The sequence below is a fragment of the Coregonus lavaretus genome (assembly GCF_964263955.1).
Source record: "Coregonus lavaretus genome assembly, chromosome: 15".
Lineage (NCBI taxonomy): Eukaryota > Metazoa > Chordata > Actinopteri > Salmoniformes > Salmonidae > Coregonus > Coregonus lavaretus.
Window position 1 is genome coordinate 28,389,199 of NC_140002.1, and position 13,179 is coordinate 28,402,377.

The 13,179-nt window shown below is 41.4% G+C and overlaps 1 protein-coding gene across 1 annotated transcript; it reads left to right on the forward strand.

The window, feature by feature from the left end:
* Positions 1 to 3,068: 3,068 nt before the first annotated feature.
* On the forward strand, positions 3,069 to 8,351 carry LOC311143034 (collagenase 3-like). Its single transcript, XM_084178832.1, has 10 exons — positions 3,069 to 3,193; positions 3,579 to 3,823; positions 4,120 to 4,268; positions 5,955 to 6,083; positions 6,228 to 6,389; positions 6,596 to 6,731; positions 6,889 to 7,022; positions 7,253 to 7,412; positions 7,539 to 7,642; positions 7,954 to 8,351. The coding sequence occupies exons 1-10, from the start codon at positions 3,092 to 3,094 to the stop codon at positions 8,052 to 8,054; spliced, it is 1,422 nt and encodes a 473-aa protein (XP_084034958.1). The 5' UTR covers positions 3,069 to 3,091; the 3' UTR covers positions 8,055 to 8,351.
* The last annotated feature ends 4,828 nt before the right edge of the window (positions 8,352 to 13,179 follow it).

Sequence of the window (13,179 nt, forward strand, 5' to 3'; positions counted from 1 at the left end):
ATAATGAGGAGCAGAGAAGGATGGAGGAGGGCTCTCCCAAACCTAGTGCCCAACAGTGGCCAGGCATACATACATCCCTGGATGCAGCCGTTGTATATGAAGGTAGCTATTGTATAGAAATTGCATCCATAAAAATCAGATTCATTTCTAAGATTCTTATCGTAACCCTCAGTCCATAAATGCATACCATAGAACTTGAGTTATGCTTGATTCTGAATGTCATCACACACCACATACTCAACTATCTTTTTTATTCCCAACAGAATTCATCTACTTCTTCAAGGTGAATGTTCAGTATAAATATGACCCTAAATTCAAACATGTCACTTCCACAGGGCCTGCCAATGAGTTGTTGGACTGTACAGGACCATTTAAAAACAACACACTGAAGAGGGGAGATAGCTGAGTCATCTTCTGCTCAAAGCCTCACACTCTATGTTAACCCCAGAGACTGTCGTCCAAATTAGGGAAGAATCAATAGAGGAATGGAGTCAGATGCATGAAAGAGATGTTTCATTTTGTTCTGGAGACAACCACAACAAGTTGGTTTACATCATTAAATAGACTCTGCAATGTCTTATTGCAGAATCCCACAGCATTTAGCAATAAAACATTCTGTAAACAGGATAGCTATTGAAATCCTGGGTTGAATTGACGGGATGCTGTCTGCTCAGGGAAGTGATGAAAGGTGTTGCATGGTTATTTGATGTGACACAACCTGAAAGTGATTACATGTTTACCGTATGAAATGATACAATAAATAAAGTGTAATGCTATAAAAAGTATGATCTCGGTTAAACCAGATTATAAAAGTCTAATAAAAAGTCTAAAAGCCCAGGAACTACTGTCTAGCATGTTACTCCTACTGCCTACAGATCATTGTGCAATGCCTCTGACATAAAACATTTACAGTGGGGAAAAAAAGTATTTAGTCAGCCACCAATTGTGCAAGTTCTCCCACTTAAAAAGATGAGAGAGGCCTGTAATTTTCATCATAGGTACACGTCAACTATGACAGACAAAATGAGAAAAAAAAATCCAGAAAATCACATTGTAGGATTTTTAATGAATTTATTTGCAAATTATGGTGGAAAATAAGTATTTGGTCAATAACAAAAGTTTCTCAATACTTTGTTATATACCCTTTGTTGGCAATGACACAGGTCAAAAGTTTTCTGTAAGTCTTCACAAGGTTTTCACACACTGTTGCTGGTATTTTGGCCCATTCCTCCATGCAGATCTCCTCTAGAGCAGTGATGTTTTGGGGCTGTCGCTGGGCAACACAGACTTTCAACTCCCTCCAAAGATTTTCTATGGGGTTGAGATCTGGAGACTGGCTAGGCCACTCCAGGACCTTGAAATGCTTCTTACGAAGCCACTCCTTCGTTGCCCGGGCGGTGTGTTTGGGATCATTGTCATGCTGAAAGACCCAGCCACGTTTCATCTTCAATGCCCTTGCTAATGGAAGGAGGTTTTCACTCAGAATCTCACGATACATGGCCTCATTCATTCTTTCCTTTACACGGATCAGTCGTCCTGGTCCCTTTGCAGAAAAACAGCCCCAAAGGATTACAGTTTAAGGTTGACTGATGCTATTGCCTGTCACAGTTACCTGAGACCATTGAGACACAGTATGTGGGAAGGATAGTTCCTTTCATTGCCCGATGTTGTCAGATTGCAGATGCTGACTGAAACATAATAATACTTTTCCACAGCTGAATTATGCACCAGCTAACAATGAATGAAAGCCAGCAGTGTAAAAATTACCTGGGGTGTTGACATCCTAAGTGCCAATGTAACCTCATTATTTCATAGTTATGCTCCCGTAAGGTAGCTAAACTACTCTAGACTATTTTATTCCCTATTTAAATGATTCACCTCATGTTTATTTGCTGTAGGTGGTTGGCAGCATAGTCCATAGTGACAGGACTGATGAGTAAAGGTTGGCATTCTACTGCTACTGATCAGTTCATGATCAATGTGTCAATGTAAATTACAGTAATGTATCTATTACACACATATTACACTAGAGGCCAAGACGCTAGAGAAGAGGACCAGTAGCCAGAAGGTTTGAATCCCAGGACGGGTATTAAAAATTAACTGACAACCAGAATGCACCTGGGATTAGATCTCCTCCTTAACCCAACCATAGTGCCAGAGGCACTGCACTGCGGCTGACCCTGTGCTACTCCCAATGTATGGTGTTTTTCCACTTCTGATGGACTATAGTGCTACAGGCGCGGGTGTTTTGATTGATGGGCATCATGGGCCGTTGCACTAAAGTAGTTTGGGGACGCATCGGTGTCCTCTCTCTTTCTTTTTTATAACCAAAAAATATATTTACTTTTGTTTTGATAAATCAATGTTATATCACTCGTTTAAACATGACTTAAGATGATGGAGAGAATTATTGTAAAATTAACTGTGTCCATAAGGTGTAGATAGTAAGTATAGACGGGAAGTAGAGGCCTGGGCATTGTTGTTCACTAATGTACTCCAAGTAGGGAAAGGATGGCTGGGTTGAAAAGTAATAAAGGGGAGTATATATATAAAAAACATGGGGGATTGGAAGTGATGCAGACAATTACATTGATAGAAGATACAATCTATCTGCAATATTAAGCTGATCCATCCCCCCCCCCAAAAAAAATAAATAATAATAATAATAGAACGTAAAATACACAATAGATTGATGTCAGCAAGTAAGACAAATATAAGTCAATATACCAATTATTTAGAGGATATGACTATTGATTTATTTTTTATTTTAAGCTTGTTGAGCTTTATTTCAAGCTTTTATTGTGTCTGAATACAGTTTTGGGGGTATTTTTTTATTCCAATTCATAGTACATTACAGTACATTATGAAAAGTAATTTCGATTAAGGCAGTGTTTTTGTCTTTGTCAAAATGTCTTTGTTGTGGAAAATGTATTTGGTGTCTGTCATCACCTTGATTTCCTTCCTCTTAGTTGATGATGGGGGTTTTGCCAGCGATGACTCACTGACATTGCTTAACTTCACAGGCTTTAGGTGTATATAAGACGTCCCCTGGCCACACACCACACAAACAAGACGCTCTCGAGGAAGAAGCATGAAGACTTTCATTCTGTGCTTACTACTAGTCAACCTGGCAATAGTGGTTTACTCTTTGCCAATATCGCCGCCTACTGAAGAAGATGAAGTTCTTGCAGAGGTATGCTTTTTGTCACATCTTTTGCTAGAAGGGTCTATATGGGTTTTACAACTGAAATTATTATGATAGAACAGATGTGTACATGTAACTTCATATGGCTTGGTCAGGTTGTTATTGCAAAACAGAATATTGACTTACCCGGTTATAAATAAAGGCTAAATAAATATACATTCTAATGAGTTGTGTTGAACTATTGAAGTGCAAGAACTATTGAAATCCCTGCTTAGTTAGTTGCTATACTCATAACACAGTAAAGTCATTGTATATTTTAACTCTTGCTGTGTGAGCCTTGTACACCTACCATAGGATATTATATTCATAACTGTAGTAAATGGCACCATAATGTCCTATCATATTAACATCATGCTTGCTCTGTTTTCTGTAGACGTACCTGAAGAGATTTTTTAACCTGACAGAGGAGACGGGTCCTACGGCCAGACGGGGGCCCAGCCAGCGGAGCAGGAAGGTCAGCGAGATGCAAACATTCTTTGGCCTCCAGGTGACAGGCACCTTGGACGCTGAGACCGTGACGATGATGAAGAAGCCACGCTGTGGCGTACCTGATGTCCAACCCAGCCGCTTCACCACCTTCGACAATCGCAAGTGGCAGACCAACCAGGTTACCTACAGGTGAGAGGAGTGAGAAAGCATAAATACACCACGGTCAAATGTGTCTAAGACAAAATAGGGCTTGTAATGTTAACATTTAGTTAGTTGCAATATCAATCAGGTGGTGTTTAAACACAAAGGCAAGTATCCACTTAGTGTGGATAATAAAGTTTTTTGTATTTGCAAACATCAAGTTATACACAGAGACACTATGAGTGATAAGCCTTGGGATTGTTAGGGATTGTTGAACCAAAAAATAATTTCAACATTGAGAAATGTTTTTCTAATGTTGACTGTTGGTGTATTGTGTTCTTCAGGATTGAGAACTACACCCCTGACATGTCTGTGGCTGAGGTGGACAACTCCATAGAGAGAGCACTACAGGTGTGGGCCAAGGTCTCCCCCCTGAGGTTCACCCGCATCTACAGCGGCACCGCTGACATCATGATCTCCTTCGGCACCAGAAGTAAGCAACTTTTATCCTACCAAACACAATGTTAATGTGACCAACTGAAACAGAATTCATTCAATATTAAGAAAGTCTAACCTGGAAGTACTTGCGTGGGTTTCTGGATATGTTTGTAAAAGCTACACTGTAACTGAAAACTGTAATTTATATGGTAATTTTGGTATAGTAAAATACTGTGAAACGTTTACTGTAAGTTATGATGCATTGTGGGAACATTTTGTGGGTGGGGAAGGAATTGCTGTATTTGGAATGGTACTGTAATTCCATCCCACAGAATACAGTACCAGATCGTATTTTTGGAGTGCCAAAAACCTTTTGTCCACTAGTGAGTGCATGGCATTGTTGTCTGGCTCATTAACATTTTTTACATTTTAGTCATTTAGCAGACGCTCTTATCCAGAGCGACTTACATGAGCAATTAAGGTTAAGTGCCTTGCTTAAGGGCACATCGACAGATTTTTCACCTAGTCGGCTCGGGGATTAGAACCAGCGACCTTTCGGTTACTGGCACAACGCTCTTACCCACTAAGCTACCTGCCGCCCTACATATTATGAGGTGTGCCTTGAAAAAGGCTATATTTGTTGCACCCGTTAGTGAGAGTGCTGTTCCACTTTAACTGGTATGTGGTAGTAGTGCCCCATCAATTACAATGTATAGGGGACAGATTAGAGTGGCTGCAAGTCTTAAACCTTTAATGGTCAACCTCAAATTACCAACCTGCTTGCACCAATCCCACGTAATTACAGTAAAATATAAACCCCACCTCCCCTCAGTGAATATCATTCATTCATCCATTCATTACAGTCTAATACAGCCAATTTTTAAGTATTGTACTGTGTGTAGTTACACAGTACATGCTTAGATACTGTACTTAGAATACAGTCGGTATATTGCAATATGAAATACAGTAACTTACTAACCACTAGCTGCCTTTAAGTTACTGTCAAATTCACGTTAACCCCTTTACAGTGTACTATAATACACTAATAAGCTGATGTACGAAAATGTCATACTGTACATGTTCACAAAGAATGCATCCATTTAAAAAGGGAACATGCAGTATGTACTGTACAGTGCTTTGTTTTGAAAGACACACAGACACTTCAAAGGCTCTCAGGATGTTTTTGTATAGCAGGGTTAGAAAGGGAGGGCTGTAGGGAGATACCTGTGGAGGATCCACTGTTTACATTCCTCTTGTCAGAGCATAGTGCAGGTATAGGCCTATTCAGGGGCACCCTCCGCTCCATACCACTTACATAACCAACATCACCACCACTCGTAAACACAGACATCCACAATGGTCTCAGTGGCTTGCTACTGCACTTTAATCTGTCTTGTACATGTTTTGATGAGTTGAAAGAATGGAGAGACACCCAGATACCACTTACATAACCAACATCACCACTCGTAGTCTTAAACACACACATCCACAGTGGCATCAGTATCATGTCACTGCTCGCCCCTCACTATAATCCGTATTTACAGTTTGATGAGTTGAAAGGGTGTTATTAGAGCCACTCTGCCATATTTCACCCTCTGAGGTGTTACGATGGGCTCCCTATAAGTGCATCGGTTTTAAGAAACTAACATTTGATATAAATAATTTGAATATAAATGTTTATACAGTATGCATTTGTCCTCGTCTCTGATGGCTCAAACTATGATTTCTCCCATCTGTGTAGATCATGGTGATTCTTACCCCTTCGATGGCCCGGATGGCACCCTGGCCCATGCCTTCTCGCCTGGTCCTGACATTGAAGGAGATGCTCATTTTGACGATGACGAGTACTTCACCTTCAGCTCAACCAGAGGTGAGACCCTCTATCACAACAATATGTGAACATGACTTAATTTACCCTGTTTCAATTCTAGGACAATCCTGGGTGACATGTCATGATAATTGCCACAAAAGAGTAGAAGATCTGTACCAGTAATTATGTATTATCATCATATAGGGTACAACCTGTTCTTGGTGGCTGCACATGAGCTTGGCCATTCCCTCGGTCTCAGCCACTCCAACGACCCTGGAGCACTGATGTTCCCAGTGTACAGCTACACAGACCCCAGCACCTTCTCTCTGCCTCGCGATGACGTCAACGGTATCCAGTACATCTATGGTCAGTATTCAATTATCTTTTCTCTTTCTGTCCAGTTTGCTTTAGCTTTATATTGCTGTATTCCACTTTGTTTGCTTTTGACTGATCAACAAAAAGGTTCAGGCCAAATACGTTATATTATTGATCTCCAAGTAAATCAATTATGAGACTTGAGAACTGTGCATTTTTTACAGGAACTTGAATTTATGAGTATCTGTGTCCTCCAGGTCCAAACCCAGATGTGAACCCCAACCCAGACAAGCCAGATCCTACACCCCCTTCCACCCCTGATGCCTGTGATCCCACCCTGGTTCTGGATGCTGTCACCACTCTGCGTGGGGAGAAGATGTTCTTCAAGGGCAGGTACAGCAAATCATGTAGCCTAGATCAAATGTTCAGTGACTTATGGTAACCTACAGTTCAAAAACAGTCAATGAATGACACAGTTTCCAAGGGAAACAGGTTGTCTGTTCATGTGATCCAGAGCTCTAACGTCCTCATGTCTTCCCTCCATCCTCAGGTTCTTCTGGCGTAGCTACTCTCAGAGCAGCACACCACAGCAGAACCTCATCAAGACCTTCTGGCCCGGACTCCCCGACAACATCAATGCTGCTTACGAGAGCCAGCTATCTGACAGAGTGTTCCTCTTCAAAGGTATGGCAGAGTCACCAAATGCCTCAAATTAGCCCTGGTATGGCTGTAGTCTCCATAACATGTCTAGAGACAAGAACAGTGGAGGCTACAGCCATTTATAGAGCTAGCCTCATACACTACTACTACACTACAGGCTAGTACACTATACAATATGGCTGTAATGAATACTGTGTGAATACGTGAACCTGTTAAAGAGTCATATCTCAGTAATACTGTCTCTGTCCCTGCAGATCATCAGGTCTGGGCTCTCTCCGGCTATGACATCGTCCCCGGCTATCCCAAAAACCTGAACAGCTTGGGTCTGCCCAGTACCGTGAAAAAAGTAGATGCCGCCCTGTACGATGTAGATTCTCGCAAGAGCTTGTTCTTTGTTGGTGACTACTACTACAGGTTAGTGGAGTCTAGTTTATCATTACAAGTTATTGCATTTTTATTCACTTTTCTATGTACTGTATATTGCCATTAGATATTGATGTCAAGAGTATCACAATCTCACTAATATTTCTGTTACCGTAGTTACGATGAGGAAATGAAAAGGATGGACAAAGGTTTCCCCAAGCGTGTGGATGAAGGGTTCCCAGGCATGACAAGCAAAGTGACTGCAGCCTTCCAAGTCCGAAGTGAGTGTGATACAGCATCTAAACACAACTGTGCATTACAAGCCAATCATATGGAAATATACAAAATATGATTTCATACCTTCTACAGTTTTCATTTAATATAAGAAAATCCCCTGAATAGTCCTTTTAATGCATATTTTAGATGTTGAGTATTGATAGTTTGTCAGTGCAGCATCCCACTGGGCACAGACATCAATTCAACATATTTTCCTCGTTGGTTCAACGTCAAAATGACGTGGAAACAATGTTGATTCAACCAGTGTGTGCCCAGTGGGATGTCTCTAACCTCTCTACCCTATATGGTTTTACAGGCTTCACCTACCTTTATAGTGGCTCCTACGTGTTTGAGTACAGCATGAGGACCAGGAGACAGTTACGCGTGCTAGGAAACAGCTACTTCCTGCCCTGTTAGAACATTGACCCTCATGAGCCATTTAAAGTAGCAGCCGTGAACAACAATGAATGCAGCCAAATAACAGTTGTATTTTTTTCTAATACGTAATGTTGTTGTAATTTAGAAATTTTACAGATTTGTTTTCTAATACATATTGTCACATATCTATTTAAATATCTATTCATGTATCTAAATTATTTGATATGTTTCTTGATTAAATTGTAACCTAAATAATCAGAAGAAATTAATGTCTTGAATGAAGGCCAAACACATTTTTACACTTTGCATATTCAAATAAATTCCAAGTTATTGCGATTTCGGTGTTATTGTGATTTTTTGCCTTTTACTATGGTGGACTTATGGTGGAAACATTATGAAGCATAGATTTGTATTTGATCCATTGCTGATGAAGCCTTAGATGACATTACCAAACAATTCCCTTAAACAAATATACAACCCACAGAGGGTCCTACTAATCACCCCAAACAGGTACCCTAAACAACCACAAACAACCCCAAACAAACCCCAACAACCACAAACAGGTACCCCAAACAACCACGAACAGGTACCCCAAACAACCACAAACAGGTACTCCAAACAACTGTCATAGTTGCGTCAATTCAAATCTGGCATTAGGAACAAAAGAGGTCAACACGACTTCTAAGATATACTAGTTATTTTAATTAATGCAAAAACCTTCAATGGTAAATATGATGTTTCGTATATACGGGCTCTTTGAAATACCTTGCAGGGCACTTCAGAGAACTAACCCATTGTTCTAGGTTCTTGCTCAAATACTCTGACAGAGAGAGTTTCCCACCTCTCTGCTGGCCAATCAGAGCAGAGACTTGAGCGTGGTTTAGACTTACTCAGCCTATCCGTTGGCACACAGGCTAGTCCCCCGCCTCTTAGCGCATCCCTGTTTCCAGGCATACGTTCATCATAACAACCTGTCATAGTGAGAAGAGCCAGCTCCCTTAGACACCATTCCTACGTCCAAGGAAGGTTCACAGATCACAAAGAACCAGTATATTCCGGTATCTGGAGACAAAATCCTTATCTCATTTTACCCCCTAAAACAGCTCTTCACATCAATCACAGCTTGCCAGGTGTCACAACCTACATTAGCACAGTCTAGAATGCATTCTTTCTAAGTTAGTCATCCCATCAATTATGAAAATAATAAATCCCCAATACAACCACAAACAGGTACTCCAAACAACCACAAACAGGTGTCCCAAACAACCACAAACAAACCAAACAAACCCAAACAGGTACCCCAAACAACCACAAACAGGTACCACAAACAACCCCAAACAGGTACCCAAAAGAACCCAGAAGTACCACATCCCCAAACAACCCCAAACAATGAGAAGCAACCAGCTGCAGATTATGCATGCTGAGGCCACCTGGTATGCGAACCTCAAAGTGCTATTTTTGGGGGGTATTTCTGCGTCTCAGTTTGTATGTGTGCATGCAGTGCTCTAACGCCCTGGACCATAGCTATAATCTGTCACTAGCTCTGGTCCAAGTCATAGCTAGTAGCTAGCTAGCTGTGGTCCACCCTAGCTCTGGTCCAGGGCATTGCTAGTATCGCAGGTCCTTACTTGCTCTGGTCCAAGCTAGCTAACTACTAGCTATGTCCTGGACCAGAGCTATAGCTAGCTAGAAGCTAGCTAACTCCTAGCTACACCCTGGACCAGAGCTAGTTAGTGTGGACCAGAGCTAGACCAGAGTTAATGCAGATTAGAGTTAGCTAGCTAACTATTAGCTACGCTCTGGACCAGAGCTAGTGTGGACCAGAGCTAGCTAGCTACTAGCTATACCCTGGACCAGAGCTAGTTATTGTGGACCAGAGTTAATGTGGACCAGAGTTAATGTGGACCAGAGTTAATGTGGACCAGAGCTAGTTAGTTAGTTACTAGCTACGCCCTGGACCAGAGCTAGTGCGGACCAGAGCTACTAGCTATGCCCTAGACCAGAGCTAGTGTGGACCAGTGCTAGTGGCAGATTATAGCTCTGGTCCAGGGCATTAGAGCACTGCGCAAATACCAAAGCAAAAATATCATCTGAGACGCAAGCGCATGCGCTTTGAGGTTTGCAGACCAGATGGCCTCATGGTGCATAATCTGCAGTTGGATGTTTCTTGTTGTGTGGGGTTGTGGGATACTTTTGGGTTCTTTTTGGTACCTGTTTGGGGTTGTTTGGGGTACTTTGGGGTTCTTTTGGATACCCATTTGTGGTTGTTTGGGGTGATTAGTAGGACCCCCAATGGTTATCTGTATTAAGGTACATGAAAGCATAACAAATGGAATGGATAATATAATAACATACACTACCGGTCAAAAGTTTTAGAACACCTACTCATTCAAGGTTTTCTTTATTTTTACTATTTTCTACATTGTAGAATAATAGTGAAGACATCAAAACTATGAAATAACACATATGGAATCATGAAGTAACCAAAAAAGTGTTAAACAAATGAAAATATATTTGAGATTTCAGATTCTAAAAATAGCCACTCTTTGCCTTGATGACAGCTTTGCACACTCTTGGCATTCTCTCAACCAGCTTCACCTGGAATGCTTTTCCAACAGTCTTGAAGGAGTTCCCACATATACTGAGCACCTGTTGGCTGCTTTTCCTTCACTCTGCGGTCCGACTCATCCCAAACCATCTCAATTTGGTTGAGGTCGGGGGATTGTGGAGGCCAGGTCATCTGATGCAGCACTCCATCACCCTCCTTCTTGGTAAAATTGCCCTTACACAGCCTGGAGGTGTGTTGGGTCATTGTCTTGTTGAAAAACAAATGATAGTCCCACTAAGCCCAAACCAGATGGGATGGCGTATCGCTGCAGAATGCTGTGGGAGCCATGCTGGTTAAGTGTGCCTTGAATTCTAAATAAATCACAGACAGTGTCACCAGAAAAGCACCCCCACACCATAACACCTCCTCCTCCATGCTTTACATTGGGTAATACACATGCAGAGATCATCCGTTCACCCACACCGTGTCTCACAAAGATCTCCAATTTGGACTCCAGACCAAAGGACACATTTCCACCGGTCTAATGTCCATTGCTCTTGTTTCTTGGCCCAAGCAAGTCTCTTCTTCTTATTGGTGTCCTTTAGTAGTGGTTTCTTTGCAGCAATTCGACCATGAAGGCCTGATTCACACAGTCTCCTCTGAAGAGTTGATGTTGAGATGTGTCTCGTTACTTGAACTATGTGAAGCATTTATTTGGGCTGCAATTTCTGGCTGGTAACTCTAATGAACTTATCCTCTGCAGCAGAGGTAACTCTGGGTCTTCCATTCATGTGGCGGTCCTCATGAGATCCAGTTTCATCATAGCCCTTGATGGTTTTTACAACTGCACTTGAAGAAACTTTCAAAGTTCTTGAAATGTTCTGTATTCACTGACCTTCATGTCTTAAAGTAATGATGGACGGTTGTTTCTCTTTGCTTATTTGAACTGTTCTTGCCATAATATGTACTTGATCTTTTACCGAATAGGGCTATCTTCTGTATAACCTCCCTTCCTTGTCACAACACAACTGATTGGCTCAGACGCATTAAGAAGGAAATAAATTCCACAAATTAACTTTTAAGAAGGCACACCTGTTAATTGAAATGCATTCCAGGTGACTGGTTGAGAGAATGCCAAGCGTGTGCAAATCTGTCATCAAAGCAAAGGGTGGCTATTTGAAGAATCTCAAATATAACATATATTTTGATTTGTTTAACACTTTTTTGGTTACTACATGATTCCATATGTGTTATTTCATAGTTTTGATGTGTTCACTATTATTCTACAATGTAGAAAATAGTAAAAATGAAGAAAAACCCTTGAATGAGTAGGTGTTCTAAAACTTTTGACCGGTAGTGTAGATGGAGAATAACAATGAAGGAACTCAATCTTCTACATGCCACACTGATTTAGTATACCACAAGGTATAACTAAACTAATTATTTAGGGAAATTATATGGTGTGTGACTTTATATGGTGTGTAGATCTTTTGTTATTTTCACGGTACAATTTCGATGAGAAAACTCAGAATCGCTCTGCCATATCAAGCAATGTCCCCCTTGTAATGAAATACTGAGGCCAATGAGTATCATGGTCCAAACACACCAAGAAAGTCATGAAGAGGGCATGACAACGCCTTTTCCCCCTCAGGAGACTGAAATGATTTGGCATGGGTCCCCAGATCCTCAAAAGGTTCTACAGCTGCACCATCGAGAGCATCCTGACCGGTTGCAAAACTGCCTGGTATGGCAACTGCTCGGCATCTGACCGTAAGGCGATACAGAGGGTAGTGCGTACAGCCCAGTACATCACTGGGACCAATCTTCCTGCCATCCAGGACCTATATACTAGGCGATGTCAGAGGAAGGCCCCAAAAATGGTCAAAGACTCCAGTCACCCAAGTCATAGACTGTTCTTTCTGCTACCGCACGGCAAGGCTCCTTAACAGCTTCTACCCCCAAGCCATAAGACTGCTGAATAATCAAATGGCCACCCGGACTATTTGCATTGACTCTCCCCCCCCCCCCTGCTGCTACTTGCTGTTTATTATCTATGCATAGTCACTTTACCCCTACCTACATGTACAAATTCCTTGACGAACCTGTACCCCCGCACATTGACTCGGTACCAGTACCTCCTGTATATAGCCTCATTATTGTTATTCTATCGTGTTACTTTTTAGTTATTTTTATTTTTATTTCTTAAAACTGCATTGTTGGTTAAGGGCTTGTAAGTAAGCATTTCAAGGTAAGGTCTACACCTGTTGTATTCGGCGCATGTAACAAATACAATTTTATTTTATTTTATGAGCAATGGAAAGAAACCATGAGCTAGCATGACAGTCCCCAGGCTACATGAGAAAATGACACACCTTTGGCAACTATTTTCTAGGAATTAATTGGCCATCCCATGCACATGCTTGGTCTAACCCCCATTATAGTCCAGTGACACAGGAGAAAATTAGAGGTTAGAGTTGCACAGATACCAATTATATGTTATGATACATCAAAAACGGGTTTTCAGTTGTCACATCAGTATGAGGCATGCTAACGATACACAAAGAGGCTAGTCTCCTCTCATGACAGGTACAAGCTAGGAGCCAAGATCCTCCCCTC

Excerpts from the sequence above, each read along its gene's own strand:
- LOC311143034 (XM_084178832.1), top strand. The coding sequence starts at position 3,092 with ATGAAGACTTTCATTCTGTGCTTACTACTAGTCAACCTGGCAATAGTG. Across the intron at positions 4,269-5,954 it reads GATCTCCTTCGGCACCAGAA|ATCATGGTGATTCTTACCCC; the intron begins GTAAGCAACTTT and ends CCATCTGTGTAG. Across the intron at positions 6,732-6,888 it reads AAGATGTTCTTCAAGGGCAG|GTTCTTCTGGCGTAGCTACT; the intron begins GTACAGCAAATC and ends CTCCATCCTCAG.